Source organism: Battus philenor, unplaced genomic scaffold (genome assembly GCF_028537555.1).
Source record: "Battus philenor isolate CCGP_79_NKW_IND1 unplaced genomic scaffold, ilBatPhil1.0.hap1 SCAF_14, whole genome shotgun sequence".
NCBI lineage: Eukaryota > Metazoa > Arthropoda > Insecta > Lepidoptera > Papilionidae > Battus > Battus philenor.
In genome coordinates this window covers 2,495,106-2,521,517 of record NW_027181676.1, presented here as the reverse complement: position 1 = coordinate 2,521,517, position 26,412 = coordinate 2,495,106, and the positions used below count along the sequence as shown (strand labels likewise).

Here is a 26,412-nt window from a genome sequence, read left to right as displayed (position 1 = left end):
TTGTGGCCATGTTTGTCGAATATTTGTTAATATTTTTAGATCTTTTTACTGCATCAAAATACATACACCGGGCTCCGATGGCATAACCAATAAGGTGGCCAAACTCCTCCCGACCGACATAATCTAGATTCTAATTCTTGTTTTACTTGACTTAGAGATTTTTTTCCTAAAATGGAAATTTACGGAAGACACAGGGTCCCCAAAGTACTTTAAAACCGCAACCAATCCCACTCCACATTAGCCCATTAGTCTCGTAAAGACTTTAACAAAAAATTAATCCTAGCCCGTACTAGGAGACAGAGGCTAAAAAATTACCGACCACGCATCAAATGCACCGTATTGCAGCACATACTCACCAAGCGACTTAAGACTTAAGTATTATTTATATGTAGATAATCCAATGACCCCTTCAGTCGACGCTTGAATGTATTGACGAAGCCACCTTTTTCGACGTGGTCTAGCATAGTGGACTTGTTTATTGTAACCGAGCGAACGAAGGTTTCAGTATAACGTCGGGGGAATCAGCTCCCGCTCACGTTCGGTTCGGGCTGCTGTGCTAAGGATCGAATCTCGGGCCGGTTCTAGACACGCTCTACTCCATTGACATCGCTGGTATCAAGGATGTAAAGGTCGCCCTGTTTACAGACGACACCTGGATTTATACTTTTGGTATCGCTACTGTTGTCTTCACTAAACGCCTCCAGACCGCAGCCAACATACTAGGATGATGGTTGCGATAATGGATGATGATATTAACACATGCGTTTTTCAAAGCACAATTGCTGCCCTCTACCAGTACCGATAATATTCATAGACAATTCAGTAACATAGGCGACCCAAGACCGTTATCTAGGTATCGTCTAAGATATCAAAACTCAACTTCAAAGCTCACGTCGAAAGCGCGCGAAAAAAGGCGGAATTCGTGCTCGGCCTCTATCCATTATTAAACGGCGGTAGTAAAATGTAACTGTCGATAAAAGTGACACTCTATAAAGCTGTAATCAGAAGTGCGCTCACATACAAGCCCACGCTTCAGGCAAGCTAATCCTAACGTCATTCACAGACTCCTTGCCGTATAGAATAGGTTCATGAGAAGGGCAAAGAGCGCGCTGTGGTACGTACAGAAAGACTTGCATGTGGACCTGGAACGCCCAACGATCGTTCGATTCTTAAGACGGACATCAATTAATTATTTTAACTCTGCCATTCAACACACATATTCATTTATTCTAGGTGCCACTACCTACAATTCAATCACGCCATTCGCATATTCAAACGTCACACCCTCCTGAAACTGAGACACGTGCTCTGGTTTCCAGATGAAGCCAAGACAATAAGACAACCATGCACACACCATCATTACCATACAATAACCACCGTTCATATATCACAGGGTATGCCAACTTCCGATCATACTAGATCATACGTTAAAGTCATATAGCCAGGTATAGCAATCGACCAAGCCGAAGTTTGGCCCTCTCAGGCGACCTTGTGTCAGAATACCAAACGGGTATTATCAACGAGTGACAGCTCGAGCCGAGGTCCTCTTGTAGAGGCTCTTGTGTTTAGTCACTCCATGTAGCGTCCACCGAAGTCTACATAGGAGCTCGTCGGCCTTCCAAACCAGAAAAACAGTGGTATGTAGCAGCTTAAGGGAACTTGGTGTTCGTTACTTTAAAAGAGATCCGACGCGAAACGCTCTTTGCGACCTGCCATTACAAGGCCACGGAATCTGTATATGTCATTTGCAGTGACAGTTTGGTCCAAAAAAAATCATAACACCTCACACATCATCCTTTCAGGACAGTCGACGATTGTTGATGATGAAAGGTTCTCGAGTGGCAACCATGCCGATAGACGTACGTAGGTAGATCCGGTCGCTGGAAATCAGTGAATTAGGATAGTGTAAGACCAGTCATTGTGGGGGAGGCCTATGCTTTGTAGTGAGCGTCTACCGGTCTACATGATAATGATAATGATTGTTTCTAATATCTAAAATATATGTTAATTATAATAATAAATATAGGAAATCAAGTTTATGTAATAATCTAGTAGAAATTAAGTAATGGAATTACTAATAATTAAATTCGATTCGGGTATAATGAAATTTCAGCTAGCTAGTTCTCTCGCGTGTGTGTATCAACAATTACCGTGCATTATTTATTTCACTAACCTTTGAGACGACTCGCTTTTATACAGAATGATTTTTAAAGTTTACCTCTCTTGTAATAATGCCGAGACAGACATACCTAATAGTATTTTAGTACGATAACAAATTTCGTTATTTTTATTTTTTAATATCTGAAATTACAATAGAATTTTGTTTAACAAAATAGTCTTACACTAGCCAAAGCCAGTTTCGTAGAATGTAGTCCACATTGGAAATTATACTATAGACTGGCATGCATATGCAGCCTTCATGATCCATATTGCTGGCCACTAAGGCCACAATAATTTTATGTACAATCATTCTTTAAATGGGCGTTTAAATTTCGAACGCCGATTTGAATTCGGACGCTATTAGTGATGTGGTCGCTGCCATTGCGTTAGGGTCGTGTAAATTGTAAATACTCTGTACATATGTGAATACACCTTCTTCAATAACTCTTCGTTTTCATCCTCCTTGCCAATGTGCCAGAGCGGTAACTCACCTACGCTCACTAATTGCGTATACATAGTTAGACAGTGCTGAGAGGTTAGGAAAGAAAAATTTAAGCGGCTATGATATTTCAAGAGTAGAGAGAGATTCTCTATCCTAAATTAAATGAAAGACAAATTGGGTTATATAAATCACATGAATGTTCCATAGGGAACGTTTACACGGAATGCTTGTATTTATTATACTTTCATGGCCATTTAATAAAAATTTGGATAACTTTGTTATAAAATTAGTTATTGTTTATTATTCGTCTCTGTATGTTGAATGTTGGTTCTCAAAAATGGAATGTACGAGTAATCTCTTCTTGTATTAAAAGTTACATTTCTCAAAGATAATACGAATAAATAAAATTGGAGTGTCTGTTTATAATATTAAAATAACCGCTTTTTACAACGTGCTTATTTTTATATCCGGTACATATTACAAAATGTTTTTTTTTTAAATTTTGTCTCTATTTCACTGTATGTTCCAGCATTCTCTCCAATAGCTGGACCAATTTTGACAGGACTTATACTGGCAGGTAGCGGATGTAATAAGTAACTTAGGCTCAGGATAAATTCTTAAACGAAAACGAAACTAAGTAAACTAAATATTTTTTTTTAAATTCCACGCGGACGAAGTCGCGGGCACAGCAAGTCTAAAAATATAATAGAAAGTTCTCATAGACGCGCAGCGCATAACTTTTAATCCTGTTACATTTCAGCCGATGTCGCAAGTCCGTCAAACAAAAAGACGATTATTTTGTTGCCGATAACGAATTACAGCGGCCGATAAAATATAAAGGTTCAAATGGGAGATACAATATTATAGGAATTTGAAGCTCTTTATAAATTTTTAAATTTGTTTTAGTGACGTAATAATTAAGGACAAATTTTTTTTTGAATTTGGAACTTATTTTCTTTCAAATTTGTTTTTTTCCGTAGTGAGTCCAGTCGCTTATTTAATAATGCCTCTGACCATAATAATATTTTAATACAGGATGTATTATATGTGAGGTCGAAAATCTATTTGTATTAAAAACAACACGATGTATATGAACTGATATTCTTGAAAGTTCATTTAGCGCACACTTCTATTTATCGCATGCGCCGAACATAATAGGTTAACATGGCTTGCCTGGTAGTAACTTTCATACATTTAATTAGTTTCTAAATAATAACGTGTATTGATTGAATATTAGAAATGATTATACGAATTATGATCGGATACTCATTTGAACTCATACGTCTTGAAGACTTGGTGTCTCAAAATGAAGTTATGGTTGTTTGTCCTGCTTTATGTATGTCGGACTGTGTTTGCCGAGGATTTTCCATCGTTGATCACAGCAAATGCTTCTATAGGTATATGAACAACAATTTTTTAACCTTTAATATGGGGTAAGCTTTTGTGATACACGTTTCAACGCTTGTTGTAAAATATAGCTGCCACATTTATAAGTTCCATGTAGCTTACATTTAATCGCCCGGATTGCACACAAGTCTAATTATCGTAACATAATTCAATTCTTTCAATATCGGCGAGGTTATGGAACTCTTGCAGTTTTATATTTGACAGACGCAATTATAGACTAACTCGATTTAATTGCCCTTTTCTGGAATTTTTTCCTTGACTTCTCTTCAAAATGGAAAATATAGTTAAGAAATTAATAAATATTATACATCATTTTTTAAATTAGTTTTTATTTTGACTTATAGCGGTGATCCTAGACAGACAGTTCCTCGGTGAGCAATATCAGCCAATGTTGGACGAATTAAGGGAATACGTTAGAGAGTTGGCGCGGGTTGAATTAAAACATGGCGGAGTGGTCGTCCATTATTATTCTTGGACATCGATCAGTCTTAAAAAAGGTAAACTTTTTACTCTTTTGTTTAAATTTAGCAAAAATTGTGATTAAATTTTCTAAATAGAATATCATCAACATCATTTCAGCAATAGAATGTCCGCTGGTAGTCATAGATATCTCTTATAGATTTTCAACTAGATCTATTCGAAGCGGTCGGCATTCAGCGTCTTCCGACGACCCTAATAATAACCGTCAGTCCAACTTGTTGATGGATAATCTACCATGAGTTTGCTGGTCCGTGGTCTACGCACCAGAGTCTCAAGACTCAAGCGGCTATTTTAGTTAAGGATCTCTTCATTCTTAATTCGAACTATAGACGAACAAAAACAATTGATATAACGCAACGGATTAGAAAGTTGAAGTCAGTGGCCATATAGCGTAAAGAATAGATAATCATTTGGGCTTCAAGGTTTTGGAGTAAAGACTGAGGACCAGAAAGCAGTATAAAACTTTCACATATAAGGTTAACGCACTGAAAATCCTGGATAAAGATCGCTTTCAAACGGTTTCATACGAATTTATGGGAGAGATCTATGTTCAGTTGCTGAAATTATGATTAATAAGAAATTTGATGTTATTTCTACAGGTTTCATAGCCGTGTTCAGTGTAGCTTCATGTGAGGACACATGGTCTCTGTACTCTCGGACACAAGAGGAGGAGTTGCTTCTTTTTGCCTTGACGGAGGTGGACTGCCCTCGTCTGCCGGTGGACAGCGCGGTCACAGTCACTTTCGCTGAGACTGGTCAGGAATTGCCGCAGTTGCTTCTAGATCTGAGAACAACACGTTCTTTCGACTGGAAATCTGCTGTTATACTTCATGACGATACGCTAAGTATGTCCAAAAGTTAATTGTTATTTAAGCAAAATTGCATTTTTTTAATGAATGTCTTCCGATTAATCCACTCGAAGGTGGAATTGCGAAAAGTCCTTATTTGATCTCGATTCGACCTATCTTGTATAAAGTGATTACTTTGAAACAAGTGGATTATTTTTTTTTAATTTGTTGAATTCGGCAGGCTAATGAATTTTGGCAGTACAAATTGTCAAATTTGAAATATCTTTATTCAAGTAGGCATTTACATGCGCTTTTGAGTCGTCGATTATTTTAACATTACAAGTAGTAAGCTGCCACCAGTTCGGAACTAAGAGCCGGTCAGAAACTCAACAGTTACTTTTTTAAATGAAATATAACAATTTTTCATGTTTACATTACAATATCAATGATGTAAATGAGTCACCTTTTGATCCACTAAGTAATATTGAATGCTATAATAAGATTTATTTATTAATTTTCATTCATTTTTGGATTTAAAACTATACGTAACTATGAACGATTTAACTTGATATACAACATAATATAATATGTGGATTCTAATGTAGCTTGTATATCTACTTTGAGATGAAACAAGTACGTATGCAACAAATACGCATGTTTTTTTTTTTTAATTTTTTGGGGAAAAAACTTAAAAAAAGAAAAAGTATTACTAGAATATATTATAGTATCAATATTAATAGCGTATATTATAATATCAATCATGTAAACGTGTTTATAATGGCTAATAGTAAACAATAGTAAATTTTTATACGCATTTATTCGAATTTTTATAAATCTTTTTTCACATTATTATCATTTCATTTCTTTATTTGCCACAACCATTTATTATTGTACAATGTCTAACATACATTAATTGACATCAAATGAGCTGCATATTCACGTATATCTTACAAGAGAGTTGAAGCAATTTCATGTTTAATTTTATATGTTGCCAGATAGAGATACTATATCTCGCGTGGTCCTATCACTGACGTGTCAAATATATCACGAGACGGTGTCATCTATATCCGTGACTGTTTTCAAAATGAAGCACGAAGTTAACGAGTATTTGAGGAAAAAGGAAATTCGACGAGTACTATCCAAGTTGCCTGTTAAAAAAATCGGTGTGTTGCCATTTAAAACATCAATTATTCTTTTATTTTATTATTCCCTTTTTATTTTGATCTATTATAGTAGTCACTATACAAACATGAGAAAAAATTATGAAGGATTTCAAATTCCTCTATCATCTTTTTTAGTGATGTTCATTTCAAACATAAGACGTCCCATTGCTGGACGTGTGCCTTCTCCACACATTTCTAATTGGACTTTGTCATACGTTGTTTTTGCCGGAATATTTTAACGCTTGCTGTTTGCGTGACTTGCTCGATCACGAGACCGCAGCTAAATACATTGGTCCGATCAGGTCCGAAACAGGCCCGATGCCACAGTAGCAGAAGCAATATATACCCGGCACAGATGGCGTAACATAATGAGCGAAAAACTTTCAAAAAAGGTCACAACCCTTAGTAGTGAGGAGTGCGAGACAAGGAGAAGACTGTGTCGTATGTCAAATTTGTAGGTTATAAAATTAGCGAATGAAATTTGTTAACATGTTTGAGTTATATGAAAGGTCAAAATTTTCTTTTTCAATTATTGTAATTAATGCAGGTGAGAATTTCATAGCCGTGGTGACGTCAGACGTGATGTTAAATATAGCAGAAAGCGCGCGCGAACTTCTAATGTCACACAGTCAGGCGCAGTGGCTGTACGTCATTCCGGACACAGATATACACAAAGGAAACCTTTCTGCTCTCATTAACAATCTGTACGAAGGAGAGAATGTTGCTTTCATATATAATGCTACCAGCGACAGCCCGGATTGTAAGGTGATAAAGAATTTATGTTTAATTTAAATATTGACTTAAATAAAATTCTTTTTTTTTTAATTTGTTACAAGATCAATGTACAATAACAAAATATTTAGCAGAGATGTCCTTTACAAATTATTTTCGGAATTAGCTATCTACTTGATATAAATACAGCGTACGCATATTACATTAGGGTACTACTCGTATTGTACGGTTCTAAAAATAAATACTAACAAAAGAAGTTTTTTTTAATATAATCTGTCATAAGCGACTGTCAAAAGACCGGTCGTACGTCAATAGAAAAATAAAAAAAAAACTAAATAAATTTAATTTAGCGTAATTACATTGATAAATAATTTTATGTCATAATAATAAACAGATAATATGATAAATATTTTTTTGATTATAATCTTATCTTTATTGTTATATTATATATATCATAGGTTATATTTTCTTAGATAACATCCTAATACGACTTTTTTGTTTTGATTGATGATAAATGTTTGATTGTGGAACAATTGTATGTTGTAAAAGATGTAACTATCATTTTCACAACTTGACATAATTTAGTATGACTAAATATTATTTATTAGTATAATTTAGGACTTTAAAATGTTTTAGAACGGTTTGTTATGTTACGCCCGTGAGATGCTGCATGCTTTTGTATCAGCATTGGACTTGGCTGTACAAGAGGAGTTCGATGTAGCATCACAGGTATCTGATGAGGAATGGGAGGCGATCAGACCCACTATGGGACAGAGACGAAATGCATTATTAAAGCATGTGCAGGTAATTCGATTTTGTACGAAGAAATCTTAAATATTGATGCTTGTTTAAATAACAATAATGAATTTTTGTATTTGGAATAAAAATTAGTAATTGTACATGTTAATTGATTATTGCATGGTAGACGCATATTAACAATTATATGTTGCTAATTGGTAGTAGTTTTAAAACGTCGTTACACTTTCGGTTAAGTACAAGAAGACTGTAAATAAAATCTAATTATTGTCAAGCACTGTTTATAAAACTATATTTGTAAAGAGTTACTGTTAAGCTTATCGCCGGTTCTTCTCAGGAAAACTGCCTTCCGAGCCGGTGGTAATGCCGATATTTTATGTTGAAGGGTGATCCAAAAGTGCTTGTACTGGCCTATTCGAATAAAGAATGTTTTGATTTTGAAATTGTATTGTCTTTTAAAATAAAATACATTCGGTGAATGTTTAACGTTTAGAAGTAATTTTATAATTAAATCAATTGATTTTCGTGCAACATTTGCTTGATCGATTGCATTGCGGGTAATTCCCGTATCTCACTGTACTCACCCAAATAGCAGTTCGCCTCGATTCGCGCACCGAGAAAGTCAAGTGTTAATATTTCTATTGTAAGACAATCCACTCAAACGAATTCGTTTTTGTAAACGGCTACTATTAGATTACACAAATTGAATTGTGGTCAGATATATTTTATTTGTCAAAATAATAGTATTTTTTCATCCATGGAACGTCTAATGCTGAACACGGGAGTCTCCAAAAGATTCCAAATATGCGTCTTCCGAAGACGTTGATAAGGCCATCTATCCACCTTGTGGACGGACGTCTTTTGCTACGCTTACAAGTGTGTCTCTAGCCTAGCTCTACCCTTTTTAAGGTCTTATCGGCCATCTGTTCTGGCAGCTATGTGTCGTACCCACTGCTACTTCATGTTGCCAATCCATTTTCTATCATGGTTACTTTCGTTTGTCTACGGATCTCCGTATTTCCAATACGATCTAAAGTATATAATAAATTAAGAGTATAATTATTACAAAATTCTAATGTACCGTAATTATACTTGGTAAATTAATAAAAGTTAATTAATGAACAAGAAATATATTTGTAGCAACATATCCAAGTCAACAACAGGTGTGGCAACTGTAGCACGTGGCAGGCGATGGCAGCAGACACCTGGGGTGCCACGTATCGTCAAGTTGCGGACACTATGACCATTTTAAACGACGCAAACACCACCAATGGAGTTATAGAAGAAGTTAAAATGTTGCAGGTGAATTGATTTCTTTAGTTACGGATATTTTCAACATTTATAATTAAGGCCTGTCAAAAGCGAACATCAGCTTGTTTCTGGAACTGGCTTCCAATGCAGCATGGTAGGATTATTTGAAATTTGCTTAGTTTAGGGAGTGAGTCCGGTCGGTGAAGGTTGACCAACGTGAGGGGTGGTCGATAGTACAGGCCCCTCGTCCCGTAATAGATAATTCGATGTAAAGAAAAACACTTGCCGGATAGTTAAACTTATAATATCACAGAACAATAAATCTCAATCTGAGTCACATGTATTTCCTTTGTTGAACAGCGGTTGAAGCGACACGTCCGCTCGGTAGCGCGGCGCGTCAGAGAGAGGGTGAGATGTACCGAGTGTAAGGAGAGGCATGCAAAAACAGATGCGTTCACAGATAATAATAAATAAATAAATTTGGGTGCGTTCTAATGAACGCCACAAATGTATTGCAAAGAGGCTTTATTATACATATTACGCGGGTTGTCAGCTCCGAGGACCTTACCCAGGTTGGTTGTATTTGCCTGCAAAAAGCTGTAAGGCTTTTACATGTATCCTGTATATATTAATGAAAAGTTTATTGTAATAACATTCTTTTACTGTTATCACTGGGGGTCATAAGTCTTTGAGACGGGGCGTAATTAGACCCGCGAGTAAGTTTGATTGGTCGTTTTCGCATATCTTACGGAATTTATGTTCTTTATTAGCTCTGTTTACTCACGTGGTATATCATGGATGCACAGACCGCGGCCCGCGGTCGAATACTTGTGGCCCGCCGACAGCAAAAATAATACTCACGTAAATTCCAAAAATATTGAATTCTATTCTAGAAAAACCAAAAAAATTTAATTACCTATACTTCTGGCGGCCGGCCCGCCATCAGTTCATGATTTACCCGAGTGGCCCCTAGTCTTAATAAGTCTGTGCAACCATGGTGTATATTATAAAAATTACCCTAAGTAACTAGGGAATCGAACACGTGACCAGGATCGTTTTAATCCTTACATTATTACAAATGATTAACTTACTTTTTATTTTTTATAATATTACTGTAACGAAAGTTATAAATCTAGGCTGTAATTATTTAAATAACGATTTTTCGTTTCTTGTTTCATTATTATTTAGAGAGCTATTAAGCAGGCAAATATTTTTAATTTTGTACAATGTTGTACTAACATTATGTGAATTTATATTACAACAATAAAATAAAATTGCATATCTTGTTTAGCTGTTGGTGTGCCTATTTAAGATAAGTAAATTGGTTAAGTTACATTGTATGATGATAAAACATTTGTTTAAGGTGGGAACTTGGCGACCGACCGATGGAGTAAAGTTTAATGACGTCTTGTTCCCTCATGTGGCTCACGGGTTTCGTGGGAAGGAGCTTCCGATAATGACATATCATGTAAGAAATGTTATAATCAATAATAATTGTAGACAGGCCATTTTGACACTTCTTTTTAGGGGTCTCCACTTATATTTGAGTTGTTTTCGATTCTGGAAAGCCCATAATTTTTTTTAAAGCGTCACTTACATACGTACTCTTTATTATTTTAAAATATAATTTCTTTAGAAGTAAAACATGAACTTATATTCAGATAAAAATATAAAAAAGAAATTTTCGTTTTTATTATAATGAAAACTATATTGTTTGAAGGAGTGCAGATGTATGTTTAAGAGAATATATTCCTCAAACCCTATAAAATGACAAAAAGTTTACAAAACGGTCGTCAAAAAAAAAACATATACGCTATAGTTAAACTTAAAAACTAAAACTGACTCTAATTTTCATAAAATGCATAGGAACTTTTTCTAAAATTTATAATGACGTAATATTTTCTAAATACAGACTAAAAATTTAAGTATATTATCGATTCGCATGAAATTTATATTTTTTTTTATAAAATAAATTAATTAGATACTCTAAAAAATACTTAATCTATTTTTTTACGAATCACGTGAATGTGTTATTATTAGAATTACCATAAGATTTATTAACTCGTTGATTCTATCTTTTAACTACTATATTATGTATATAAATTGGTCTGTTTTGTTTCTTGTTCTGTTTTTCCTGTTAATCAAAAGGTTCACTTACTCTTTTAAATGCACATTTTAAATATGTCGAGCTTAATTACCGATAGCTAAAGGAAGTACCGGAATAAAAAATAATTTAATCAATATTTTACGTATCGCAATAAAGATGAAACGTTATTTTTAATTTGCCGCCAATTTGTGACATTAAATGAACTAGAATATACGTGAAAAGAGAGTTCCATTTACGAATTTTAAAATATTTTAATAGTATTTTGAATTAACCAGTTTGACCGCTCGTAGCATATAATTACATTATTATTAGCCCAAAAAAGTCATACGTATTTAATCAAATTTTGAAAATCTTGAAGATTAAGATGACAAATGGCTACTATTAGTGTCCTTTTTAATGTTTTTATTGACTGGAAAATTTGGTGTACATTTATTCATATTGTAAATCAGCTATTAAAGTTTAAATTAGTAATTTTATTAAAAAAATAATTTTACTCTATAGTATTGTGGCCGGATGGCCGTTAACATGAGACCACTTCGCGCTGCTACCCATATTGGGTCGACATTGAGTGAACGATGAGGGCCCCCACCATCAACGCCTGCGAACCCGATGCCTTTTTAATCATCTCTTAGAAAAGGCTTAGCCTTATTCTGGTGAACCTTGGCTAAAGCGTTGAGGATTGGACGTCCTATAACGATGATGATGAATCTGGTCAATGTGAACACGGCTTTCGGATAGTAATAGGACCGCTATTTAAAATCTATTGGCATGACCAATGTCTACTAGTGAACGTCTTATTGTTGAAATGGTGATGATGATATAAATCTATCTTCCAAATATAATTTTTTGTTTTACACGTTTACTCGGTTTATGGTTATAATGCTTTACATTTAGAATCCTCCGTGGACATTTTTACACGTCAACGAGTCGGGAGCTGTTGTCAGTTATGGCGGACTGATATTCGACATCGTGAAACAACTCGCAAGAAACAAGAATTTTACGTAAGTCATAACTTTAGTACAAGGTTGGATTAACACAGGAAATAGAATATAAATTGACGATTTATAGAAAATCTTTACTGAAAAGTATAGGCGTATTCTGTGGTAAAAAATCACATTTATTTTAAAAATAATGAACGCATTTTTTCCGGTAAGTCGTGAAGAGTGTAATTGTTGATGCCCGTATATAAAATGCTTAATTAAATCTGGCGGTGGTGCCTCAAGGATCTAGATTGGAGATCAGGGGCATACCATCGGTCTTTTTGGAAATTTATGGAGCAGGTCTAATATTGTGATCAAAAAATAGTTTCATCCCCTTCAAAGTAATAACATATAATAATGTACTTATGCCAATGCTTTTTCCAAACTTAGGGCGAATATATTAAATATCAATTATTTAGTGATATTGCGACGATAATCTACTGAAAGCATTTATAGTCAGATGATAGATGTAATATTGAAAATATTTACGAAAGACAAAATGCAGTATGGTGGGCGCGAAAGGTACGAGTATTTTCGACGTACACTATAACGTGGATGGATATTAATGAATTAACAATAATGGCACTAGAAATTTGAGGTCATAGTGGATTTAAAGAGTTTTAATAACGGAGATTTATAGAAAAGCTATAACTTCTGTATGTAATTGGATTGTAATTAAGACAAAATTTAGTCTCAGAGAATTTTTTTAACATTTTTCTCTTTGAGAAGACACATCCATTTTTTAATTTTGTACGTGTTTTAAGGAAATTATTTGTGCTTTGTATTTTCTTTTTTTTTCAGAATCAAAATCATGGTGGCGAATGATATTAAACAGAATTATTCATATAATACTTCGACAGACGTATGTATAAAAAAATTACTTATTTGTTTAGGTATTTAATTTTTGGTTTATAATAATAATTACATGTTTATTGCGCATAATAATTACAATAATTTAACTAATAAAAGTATACACATAAAACCTAAAAAACTATACTTATAATAAAAAGACACACAAATAAACGTTAGTCAGTTGTTCCGAACGAAAAGGTATGCGTGTATAGTTATGTTTGTGTGTCTATTGTGTTTGTTTACATGTGTGCAAGCGGACCTATTAAGCATAGGACGGTGGACGTATCACTATTAAGTTATACAGTATGATTGATTTTGGGTGTAAAAACTTTAAAGAGGGGAATATATAGCTCTTTTGCTGATATTAATGTAAGGTACATCCTATCCAAAATCAATGATTTCAGAAATAATAAACAACATAAGTAAGACAAGCGTTTTCAGAATTAATATATATTACTATCTGTCCCTGGAGACTTTTTACTGTCAGAAGTTATTGGCTTGTTGCATTTAAATAAATTAATGTAACATATTCTTATTTAGTTAGTGTCAGTAAATTGGTGTAAAAGCTTTGAAGCTTTTTGCTGACAAATGAGCTATAAATATGCTCCTTTAAGCTTTCACCCAGTTTAGAAAGAGTTAAAAAGTTTGACAGTTATTTCAAATGAAATTAGAATTTAACGTCATAAAGAATATATTTATTATTACCAACTGTTGCCGTTTAAAAATCACATATCCACTATGATTTAAGTGTTTGATGCTCAAATTTATTTTTTATTAAACAATTACCACCTTCTGAGGCTGCAAGTATTCTTACAGGATCTATAATAATTATATTTCCCAAAGTGATCCAAGGGTTGAGGAGAGACTCCACGGGGTCTATGTTTGCGTGACAAAATATTGGGGTTCGATAATTAGTAAGCTGGAGTCTGAGAAAAATTTTCTGCTTTTGATAGTGAACAATTGAAATATTAATTTACCAAGATAATATTTTAGGAAGCTCAGCGATTGTTATTTGTAAAAACTTGCAAGCCATACCATATTGAGTAGAATTCAGATCATACGAAAAAAAAAACAAATTTAGATTTAATATTGAGATCATAGTTAGATCTGATTTTTTTGTCGAATTTTAGTAATATGGTAGAAATGTATCTCCAGGGGGTTCACTGGAACTTCTTACAATTTATATCTATGGCCTATAATAAAGAAAATCTGGAAACCTTCCATTTATAATAACACTGTTTTTCATGTGCACATGTTTCTTCTTTTATTTTTCATTTCTAACCCAATTATCTCTTTCCATTGTTCCGCCATCTTCGGCGCTATTAGTTAACTATTTCTACCATAATCAAGAAAATGTATGTACAGTGGCGCCACAGTTACTCGACGTAACCACGCGAATTTATTAAACACATTTAATTTTATATTGGAATATGTTTTGTAAATCCTGAATAAAGAAATATATTGAGCTTATAAATAGTCGGTAAGGATTATACAAAATTAACATTGAATTTTAGAGATATAACATACTACTAGAATTAGCGCGTAGTGTATTTAAAATAATAAAACCAGATGTCACTATTATTAATTGTATGCAAAATATTCATTTTCAAAACAATTTAAAAGTAAAATAGTTTTCAGCGTAAGTTATGAATTTGAAAGAAATTTTTTACATGTAAATTACCTATATATTGTCAAATAAATGCTTATAAATGAAATAGGTGACAATTTATACCATTTTATTTCAATATTTAAAAATGGATTGTGGGCATACTTATAGATCGATGTTTAAAATAGTCTACGTAGTGGCAACGTCTAGACTTTTACGTTTGATCAAAAAACCCCTTGCTTGTCAAAAGTTGGAGTTATCATTTGGCTATAAATGCATCAAATTTCGATTGGTGCCAAAATCGCACAATTTTTTGGAAAAAACGCGTCAAAAATTCGTGTTCGTCTTAGTTGGCTGCATAAAGTGCGTGTTATCGGACAGGGATTACTTTGAAGGGGATGAAATTGATTTGAAAGAATTATTAAAGAATTTTCATATTACAAACAAATTAACCTCAGTTTTTAGCATTGTACTCGAATTAATATGAGATTTTAATATCTTTGGTGGTTTGGATTTTTCTAGCATAATAGAAAGAATAAATGTTAAGAATTTTGAAACAATGAAATAAAATACTGTCGTGTGTGAGTAAACCGCACGACTGTTCCATACGGGATTCTCGTATTATTAAAGTTACATGATTATTAATGCACCGTAGGAATGATATCACGAAGGTTTCCGATAGTCGTATGGCGCATGACTTATAGTTCTGTTGTACTTTGGCTGTGTTTCCCAACGTGGGGCCTAAGTACCACAGGGAGGCCATCCGAAAGGGGACACGAGTTTAACCCTTTCGCTTTAATATAAGAAATATCTATGTGACATAGCATGGCACATAAAAGGTTGAAAAATACTGCTCTTGTCGTAATCCGAAGTCTATGTCTGTATGTCAACATAGATGATTATCCTCTCTTTGTTTAAAGTGTGACTTCGGTGAGGACTCGAAGATTTGCAACCGGTAAATAAATCCAAAATTAGAAATATATTTATTCAAGTAGGCATTTACATTCGCTTTAGAGTCGTCGATTATTTTAACACTATAAGTTAAGTAGTAAGCTGATACCGGCTCGGAACTGTTCATTTAGAAGAGCCGGCCAGACAACAGTTACTCTTTTAATTGAAATTTAACAATTTTTCATGTGTACATGATAATATTAATCACGTGAATGTGTCCACAGATTAAGTTCAACACATTTCGATCAACGAATAATTTTTGATTGCTATAATAAAATTTATTTAACAATATACTTTTAATTTTAGACTTAAAACTATGCGTACATCTAGACCAGAGTTCCCCAAACTTTTTTGTGTCGTAGACCCCTTGCCATGTTTTTCCGTGTTGGGTAGACCCCTACTTACTTCAAATTGATTTCCTGTAAATTTCTAACTGTAGTGAAGTTTAGTGTTAAAAACTTAAAGTAGAAACACATGTTAATTTATACATTTATTAATTGAATTTAAATTAAAACTACTCAAAGTATATACAAAAGATAGTATGATGTAAGTAAATAGGTACTATCAGTGTATGTGTTGAGATCCACTATCGTGGACTCCCATTTTCATTTCATGGACCCACAAATTTTTTTTCGCTGACGTAGACCCCTTGCAGGTTGTCATAGACCCCTAAGGGTCGATATAGACCACTTTGGGAATCACTGATCTAGACTCATGAAGGTTTTGTTAACTCGATATATAACACGATATAATATGAAGATTTTCATGTAGCAGGTACATCTAATTTGAGATGCAATAAATATCAATAATTATTATAATTTGTACATAAGCAATTTTTAAATATGAATAAAATATATAGCATATTTCAAATGCTTTCACTATAGTATATAGGAGCCCATGGGTCAGTCAAGCCAATATATAGCTACTTTCGATTAGTGCCAAATTCTGTCTTTGGCACTAATCGGTGTAACATTACTCCTGAGGATGCCCCGTGGAGGGGTGAAACACGTGTTGAGTAATTTAACGGTGGTAGTTGTGTAATTCGCATTGTTTGCCGCATGCGCATTTATCAGCGGGCTGGCTGGCGGTGCAATTTATTGCACGACTACTACTGCATTGTCGGAAGTAGCTACATATTGTTCCTTTTCTAACTTAGGATGGACTTCCGCAAAATAACGCCGGAATCCATTAGATATATATTATCTTAATATGTAATATTTCGAAAGATACGTTGGGTATATATTTTAACTCTAAAAGTCAAAACCTTCGTCGTCGTCACTTCTTCACTGAGTGTCGTGGCCATACACGTCCATCTCCGCTACTTTTTTTTTTATTTCAGGCTGTTCTATTTTGTGAAAATTTTAAAATGCCGTGCATAGTGGTCTTGCACTCTTTTGCAATTGCATCATTACAGTGAGTTGATGACCTTCTAAGCTTTTTACCCCCCATGTTACCGACATCTATTAGCTTCTTCAGATTACCCTAGCTCTTCCGTGCAATTTGTCCAAAATTATTCAGTATTCTACGCAAGTAGACTGTGGAAAATCTAAATAAGCGCGAAGTGTTTTTACATACCGCAGAAAACATGTTTTTTTTTCTCAATTTGCTTTGTGTTTCTAGAACATGTTTTTTCAGATGATTGACAGTCTAAGTGCCAAATTAACAATGGCAGCAGTGGCCAAAGGCCAGGCTGCAATAGGCGCTGCCATGTTCAGTATACTACCAGATCCGATGCCAGGTAAGATATTACTTATGATATATTTATAACACAATATGCACAACTGGAACCAATTAAAAAAAGAGGATAGCCGAGTCAGTAATATACGCTATAAAAAAAGGTTAGTAAAAAATTATGTATGTAGTATATGTACAATTTTAAATATTTATATTGTTGCATATTTACTTGTAATTATATTATATATTGGCCATTAGTATACTTATATAAGCTGTTCTTAAGCGATTTTTTCCTTTTTAATTTGATTTTACTTTTTTATATTATTATTCGTATTTTATGATGTTAATTAGTTTTACTTATCTTTATTAATTTGTTTCTGAACCGCTCAAATGGTTAACTGGCAGAAATAGCCTTTGGCATTAAGTCCGCCGTTACACAAAAATGTATAAATAGTTTTTAAATAAATAAATAAATGAAAAAGGAGGAATTGAAGTTAACATTATTTATTAGATTTCAAATAGTACTGGCCGGAAGCTGCCTGTATCATTAAAATGTCATCATACAATATCAGAATATACACCATTCCAAAAAGAATTCGACATTGGTTTTTGTAAGCGATCGAAATATTTGAAGCAACTTTGTAAATGATATCAAATTTAATTTGGAAATAGTATCGGAAACTGAACGTTACATATAGATTGATTTAAAAATCGATATAAATAATTCGTTGTCTCATTTGTTGTTGACAAAAGAACTATCTATTCACCATTTTAAAGCATTTACATGTATAACCAATAAGCCTGAACATATTGCTGTTTTTATGGGAGATCTATATGAGAGGTCCATTGCAACAAATAAACTTTAAATTTACCACTTTAGAGATTTTATTTCTACAATCAATTACGCTAATCTAAATGTTTTTGTTAATTTTAGGCGTAAACTACACAATCGCAATTAGTACACAGCCATACGCATTCCTTATAGCGCGGCCTAGGGAACTGAGTAGAGCAATGCTGTTCCTACTACCATTTACTTCAGACGTAAGTATCTTAACTTATTTGTAACTTAACTGTAATTTATAAAGGCTTTTTGGGCCGAAAAGTTCTCCAGCGGCATGAGGCAACTCAGTTCTTCAACTGTCGACATACTCAAGGCTGCAAGAAGTTCCTGGATACAGGCAGAAGAAGACAGTCATCGGGAAGATCTTTGGAGGAAACCTGTGCCTTGCAGTGGACATCTATCAGTTGATGTGATGATGATAATCATATACATGATTTTAATTATTTTATGCACATTAAAAAGTAATTAAAACAATTTGGTAAAATATTCACATCACCAAATTAATTTCATAAATGCACTCGCTTTTCTCAGAGTTTCTAAGCTCGCTACAAACCCTTTTCTCTTTCCCTGGCCTTCGGCGACATCAGCTTCGGCTGAGCCTCTATACTCATGAGGCATACCGATCTTATTTTCCACCAAACCCATCGGGCTATTCCTTTCGACCAGCCTTAGGTCGCCAAATCCGAAGCTGGATTTCCATCTTAGCTTACTCGCCCAATATCTGCCTAAAATAGACCTCAAAGAGGTAACAATTTTGTAACAAAATTGCCCCAATATTACACTATGTACCTACACGGATTTAGCCTACTTTCATGCGAATACCTTGTTTGCGGACAAATCTGTTTCCGCGAACTCATATCGACGAAGCTACAACAGTCCGCAAGGCTATAAGCGTCGAATTCAAAAGAGAGAGAATGAGGGAGAGAGAGAGAGAGAGAGAGAGAGAGAGAGAGAGAGAGAGAGAGAGAGAGCTAAGGTGAATACTGAATTTGTATGAACATTGACAAATAAATAAAAATGCTGATATGAGACTATATTTATAATGATTATATTTATATGTTATGTATACAAAAATAAAACTACTATCATTAAAATTAATAGGTATATTATAGTTAAAATCGAGCAGAATATATTTAGATATTTTTAATTGAAATTATTTTGTAATGTGTCTTTACACTGATTCAATTTTATTCCAGACGTGGTTATGTTTAGGTTTAGCAGTTATTCTAATGGGACCGACCCTGTATATCGTGCATCGTCTCAGTCCGTACTACGAGGCAATGGATATTGCCCGCCAAGGGGGCCTATCTACCATTCATAATTGTCTATGGTATATTTATGGTGCTTTGTTGCAACAGGGTAAGCAGAACTATCAAAGAAAAAAAAACTTTTTGATTCTAATTACTCTTTACAGCTTGATTGGTTATATGATGTATTTATATATGCTAAAGTATACACACATACACACACACACATATATATATATATACATATATTAGAGGGACCGGAAAGTAATGTCGTTTCAGTCGACATATTTTGATTTGATTTTTACCGCTCCGGCATTGAAAATTTGTATTCTAGATGGCAAAAGGTTGTTGATAGCGAAGGCGAATATATTATTGATTAGAAATAAACAGTTACAAATGTAGTCGTAAGAATTTTACTTAAGAAACCTACATTACTTTCCGGTCCCTCTAATACATTTAATTGCGACTCGTGAAAATTAAAAAATTAGAAAAATGACACGGAATATCAAAGAGAGACCATCTCTGATTTAAATTAATTGATTATATTTGATTTTTATTTTATTTTATTGTAAAACCGATATGGACAAACGTCCGAAATAAATGATTTATTATTATTATTAAATAATTCTCATTCATAAAATAAGGTCTCAATATATTTATAAGATGTTAACAACAGTTATGTACGGGGGAGCGACATTACTTTCCAGTCCCCCTTACATATAAATCTGTGTTGTAAACTATTAAAAGATGTATTGTTGTGGAGTTTTTTCATGCTTTTTCTACACAACCATAACACCTTGCGAAGCAAAGACAAAAATAAAATTGATAAAAAAATAGTTGACCATCAATAAGAGTTCTGTTAAAAGTTATCTTACAAAGTAGTCTCTTCTTATAGGCGTTTCCATTTATACGATTTCGTAACTAAAAAAAAAAATTATGCCTTTTTTTGCTCGCTTAGGTGGCATGTACCTTCCAAGAGCAGATAGTGGACGCCTGGTGGTCGGAACATGGTGGTTGGTGGTACTTGTTGTGGTGACAACGTACTCTGGGAACCTGGTCGCGTTCCTCACCTTCCCCAAGCAGGAAGTTCCAGTAACAACAATCAAGGAACTTTTGGACAATAAAGACGTGTACACATGGTCTATCAACAAGGGCTCGTATTTAGAGATGGAGCTAAAGGTTGGTCTAAGTGTGAAATTTTGAATGGGATTTTCATATGTCAGGATGGCCGAGCGGTCTAAGGCGCCAGACTCAAGTGTTAACTTGCCCACTAATGTGGGTATCGGGCGTTCTGGTCCTCTCTGAGGGCGTGGGTTCTAATCCCACTTCTGACAAAGATATTTTTATATTTTTATTTTTGTATTGTAACATTTTAATTATTAATAAATAATTTAATCACAATTTTTATGAAAAAAAAATATTTCCAAGTTCTTTTTAAATAAATATTTTCTAGCATTTTGACTCACAAAGTGAGTGAATCTTTGATTATAGCCATTTAAAATGAAACACATTATAAAACTAGGAGTTGCTACAAAAGGACTGTTATTATTATTATTTTAATGTAAGCAAAATTCACACTTGAATTATGTTTTTTACGTTTCATGTAAAAAAATTACTATAAAATATTAAGATTAAAACGAATCAGGTTTACTATCTATGCGTACAAATAAATGAAATTGGAAAGTTATACTACATGCATATGAATTTATGTGCTATGTATACCAAAATTATATTTATTTAAATTTTTGTCTTTCTGTCTGTTTATTACGGCTTATCTCTGAAATGGTTGGACTGATTTCAAAAAAATTGCATAAAACATGCGGAAGGTATCATGGGCACAGTTAGTAATACACATGTTATATGTTTTTGTATTTTTTACTGTTCATATGTGCATAGTAATTTATAAATTAAAATATAAAATATTTGTTATTATTTCTTTTGTATTTGTATCTTTATTTCTATAACTGTTAGATTAACGGACAATTTTATTTGTAATTTAAATAGAATTCTGATGAACCAAAATACGTAGCGCTCCTAAAGGGCGCGGAAATGAAATCGTCAAGGGGAAATACGGAAAGAGATCGTCGATCAGGTTTGTGACGTATTGTAAATTTTAAATCGTTGAACATGAATGTTGTAGAAAATATCTATCTTGTCTTGTCTTTGCGGGCTTCCGCAACCAATCGGTACTGCGTTCATTTTGCATCGCGGTTAGCCAAATATATTCATCATACTAACATACTAAGCATACAACATACTAAGCAATACTTGCTTGTTGGTTGTAGCTGTAAAAGCTTTCAAATTGAATATATAGCTTATATGTCAGCAAAAAGCTTCAAGATTTTACCCTATTTTCAATCACCGTGTACTGAACAATCATTCTAAAAAAATGATTTTTTTTTAAACTACAATGTGACAGGCTGATAACTTCCCTTACAGATAATAAATAATAACTAATTTTAATATTTAGTAATACGAGTGTTGAAAACGCTTGTCCTTATTATATTATCATTACGTTTTTCATTATTTCTGAAACCATAGAAGATTTTGGATAGCTTGTACCATATATGAACTGACAGCAAATGAGCTATATATTTACGCTTTTATAATTTGTACAGTTATAAACAATCACCCTGCCTATGAGAGATTTGATTCAAATAGCTTAATATGCATAGAATACTTTGATAATTCCGATTTTTATTTATTTATACAATGCTTTGGGAGAGTAATTGCAAAAATTAGTCTTAGTTTTTTAATATAAAGTATGTTTTAAGAGTATATTTTTTACAGTTTCATAAATGTATTATTATGTGACAATAGGCTCTGAAATATATGCATTTAGGTATATCTTCACTTGAACGCGTTCGGAAACAAAGACACGTAATCATTGATTGGAAAATGCGACTAAGTTATATCATGCGAGAAGCGACGGTAGCGACAGACAGATGTGATTTTACTGTCAGTGAGTATTTTCAATTATTTCATTGTTTAACATTACATCAATTAATATTTTAGTCACTAATAAATTAAAGTGAAATAATGCAATGATATTCATTAATAAAGCTTTTTAATTTAAATATAAGAATTAGAATAAAATTTACGAGTAATTTCTAAACATCATAAAAAGGCGCGAAAAAATCTGACATCTGACAAATGACATTCCAGTGAAGGGCAAAAGTTTTAGTTACATACGTCACCAATGTTTTAACAATATGTAATAAAATAGATAAGTAATTATTAAACATAATAATTTTAGAAATATATTTCTAGTTTTTAATTTCCCGAAAATACGACGAATTTTAATATTCTAATTATTTTTATGTTTTCTTGATAATAGGTGCCGAAGAGTTCATAGATGAAAAAGTGGCAATGATCGTACCAGCCGGTAGTCCGTATCTCCCTGTTATTAATAAAGAGTAAGTATGAAAATCAGAAATGAGAAGATCTGCAGAAGAACTAAGGTTATCGACGTAGCTCGAAGAATTGCTCATCTGAAGTGTCATTGGGCAGGACACATCGATCTTGTAACTGAAGGCTGATGGGAATGAGAGGTTCTGGCGACCACAAGCTGGCAGACGTAGCGTGAATGGGTTCCTATTTACTAGCTTTAACCTTCAGCTATGTAGGTCTTGGGAAGCCCTTGCGTGCATTTAGCGCAAGACCGATCATTGTGGTGAACTTTTGGTAGTCCTATGCCTTGCCTTACGCGTCGATCGGGTGATATGATGATGATAATGATGAAGTATATTGTTTGCATCTTGAATTAATTACTACAATGCTATTAATTTTAAATTATTTTTAATTTATGTTTAGTGCTAAAACTACGGATGATTTGTGTATTTCGACTTGATATTAATACAGGATGATTGGTTAAAAGTCTAAAAGCTTTAAAGGAGTGAATGCATAGCTCATTTTTCAGTAAACAGCTTTAAAGTTCTTACAACTATTTTTAATCACACTATATAAGGTGATCACTTTGAAATGTGTTACATTAATTTATTTATTCTATTGAAATGTGATAAGCCGATAACTTTTGGCGGTATAAGGTCTGCAGGAATAATAGTAAACAATAACTAAATTTAATATATGGTGACTTGAGTTTTAAAAACGTTTTTTCTCACTGTATTGTCACTACTTTGTTTATTATTTTTTAAACCAATTGATTTTAGATAGGGTGTACCATAAATTATTTGATAGCAAATGCGCTATACATTGATCTCTTGAAAGGTATTGAACCTATTTCCAACCACTCTGCATTAAAGGGGATACACGCAATAAAAAAATTAAGTGCCTGACTTTAGTAACGGTTTTATTGCATACCAACTTCGACCGGCAACTTTGTCCTCGAAAAGTTGTGTAATGTTGTACTAGAGCGTTTTTAACGAAACATTCGTTCAATTTTAACGAGTCTAATTTCTACTTTTTTTAAATTTTATTTTCATTAACAATATTTTATCAACGATACGTAAATGCTTCTGTTCTAACAGATGACTTACTCTACTTGTTCTACTTTTGGAACAAAGCGGAACGCCATAGGCACGTGTAGATGTAAATTATAACTAGCATTGAGTATTTTATAATAAAATAATCTGAAACTGTACTATTTTCCAAGTTGGAACAAATAACACATTTTGAAACAAATATCAATTAGATAAATTGAACAGTTTCGAAATAAATTGGGAACATATATCCTGATATTTCATTTTTATACATGTATACATTTTTTTCATTTTTGTGGCCCCCGTTACTGGGGGCATCTCATATACCAATCTTTGGGAAGGACAGTCTCATTATTTTTTTTCTGTTTTTTTTTTTTAATTTTCATTCTCTTCTATCATTCTTCGCATAATCTATCGTTCCATTCTTTCTTTCTACAATACATTATATCTTTCTCTTTCGTTCTAATTTTCGTTCATACATCGTCCTCTTATTTCTTTATATATATGTATACATTGGTTAAAGATCTGTTCTGAAGGTTTTAGAGTGGAGACTGGCAATCGCCAAGCAGGACTTTCATACACAGGGGCGGCTTAACCTATAGTGCAGGGTGTGCAATGCACACGGGCGCCGCGGCAACAGAGATGTGTTACAGGCATAAAAACAATGAGTGTTACTCTGCCGTCATAAGAAAAAGGCCGTAACTGTATACCATACTGTAAGCTATACCTACTTATAAAATAGCTTGTTGGAATATGATAAAACTTTCTTGTTACGACGGCAATGTTAATAGTTATAGGCGCGGGGGAAGAGAGTAGGAGTCAGGGCTAATGGGCGCCAGGGTTTGATTGCACACGGGCGCTACACGAGCTAGTGCCGTCTCTGTTCATATGTATGAACTACGTGGTATAGGTGACAATCTTAAACTCTTCCGAAGGCGTTTGAATCAGGGCTCCTCCAACCTCCCCATGTCCTGCAGCGGTTGCCATAATTTAACATGTGACGTTTTTAAAGAGAGTTTATGTGGTTTAATGTTTAAGGATTTACCTCATGCATAAGGCAGGACTCATCACAAAATGGTTAAATGATTACCTGCCGAAGCGTGATCGATGCTGGAAGACTACCACGGCAGCGCAGGAGATTGACAACCACACCGTAAACCTTAGAGACATGCAGGGATCCTTCTTCGTTTTATTTTTAGGTATTCCTTATTTTTGTTACCCAGTGACAGTTGTATCATTTTAGTTTTAAGTATTATCATTGGCATGATTATAAGCTATGATTCTCATTGTTAACTTACTTCAAAGGATTCTTCTCAGCGTTAACGGTACTGATAATGGAATGGATGTACAAGAGGAAGAAGTTGAGAAACGACAGTACAATCATCAAGCCGTATACTGAATAAATGATAGAGATGTTTTACTGAAATAAAGATAACGTAAGGAGTTTTGTATTTTATTTTCATTACACCAATAACTATTTTACAAGATATATTTCGTATCATTTTAAGGCTTTTTCTAATTTATTTTTTATTTTTAATTTAATTTGAAATAGTCTTTGTAAAATATTTTAGTTATTTGAATAAAAACGAGAATTTGGTACTAAATTGTCAATATAAGATTATATATATTTTTCATTTATTATTCAACATTATATTGAGCAGTGAGTCCCTCTATCGTTGGGTAGAGGACTGCAACTTGCGATCGTAGGTCGCAGGTTCTATTCCCGAGATACGATCTTAATTCACATTTTGTGCATTATAATGCCAGGTCACAAAGAAGAACCACTTTACGACACTGCGATCGCCAATTCCTCTTCCAAGCGTGTCGATTATGGTATATCACCCCCCTAGTTATCTTTGCGGGAGGCAATGTGCGACTATGAGCTGAAACAATAACAACTTTTTAAGAATATTTTATTCGTTAAGATACGTACTTAGCTATCGCAGCTGTATTAATATCTTTGCGGTACATGTATCATACATGGTGCTAAAAAAAATGTTATGTTTTCTTCTAAAAGTAGATTGTTGACTATTTGAAGTGGCAGTAAACAGGCTATATAGCGCATTAAAGCGCGAAGAACACGGACCTTTGAACACAGCCTATGACGTCCGCCTATAAGGTGGATAGACGACTTCGTTAAGGTTGTCGGAAGGCTCTGGATGCAGGCCGCCTCCAACCAGTCACATTGAAAATCGATGAGGACAGCCTATTATGATGAATAATAGATTTAATACTTTGTTCTTTTCTTTGAACTGTATTTTAAATTAATATTTAAATAATGCTAAACACATAAAATGTTTCGGTTTTAGGTTATATTTTACAGATATTAGCGTCCGTGCCTTTATTTTTACAATTACTTAGTATTACAATTTTTTCTCGCGTTTCTATATGTTATAGTGTTTAATATGTCTCTTAAACTACTTCCCAAATTATATCTTAGGTTCATAAATCATAGGTGTCTTGTTTTTCACGATGATCTAACAATGTCCAGTTTTTTTAAAAAAAAAAAAAACAGGAATAAGGAATATGGCGAAGG

General features: G+C 33.7%; 1 protein-coding gene and 1 non-coding gene across 2 annotated transcripts; both read left to right on the top strand.

The window, feature by feature from the left end:
- Positions 1–3,908: 3,908 nt before the first annotated feature.
- Positions 3,909–25,279, top strand: Ir93a (Ionotropic receptor 93a). Its single transcript, XM_068761405.1, has 19 exons — positions 3,909–3,999; positions 4,354–4,506; positions 5,089–5,334; positions 6,273–6,440; positions 6,988–7,205; positions 7,809–7,976; positions 9,069–9,230; positions 10,543–10,647; positions 12,181–12,287; positions 13,068–13,128; positions 17,311–17,413; positions 18,284–18,390; positions 19,387–19,549; positions 20,396–20,616; positions 21,442–21,529; positions 22,280–22,399; positions 22,775–22,853; positions 24,915–25,075; positions 25,182–25,279. The coding sequence occupies exons 1-19, from the start codon at positions 3,909–3,911 to the stop codon at positions 25,277–25,279; spliced, it is 2,619 nt and encodes an 872-aa protein (XP_068617506.1).
- TRNAL-CAA (transfer RNA leucine (anticodon CAA)) lies at positions 20,656–20,771 on the top strand. The gene is made up of 2 exons: positions 20,656–20,693; positions 20,727–20,771. It is a non-coding gene; the product is annotated as a tRNA-Leu (tRNA).
- Positions 25,280–26,412: the final 1,133 nt, after the last annotated feature.

Excerpts from the sequence above, each read along its gene's own strand:
- Ir93a (XM_068761405.1), top strand. The coding sequence starts at position 3,909 with ATGAAGTTATGGTTGTTTGTCCTGCTTTATGTATGTCGGACTGTGTTT. Across the intron at positions 7,977-9,068 it reads CATTATTAAAGCATGTGCAG|CAACATATCCAAGTCAACAA; the intron begins GTAATTCGATTT and ends ATATATTTGTAG. Across the intron at positions 19,550-20,395 it reads TGGTGCTTTGTTGCAACAGG|GTGGCATGTACCTTCCAAGA; the intron begins GTAAGCAGAACT and ends TTGCTCGCTTAG.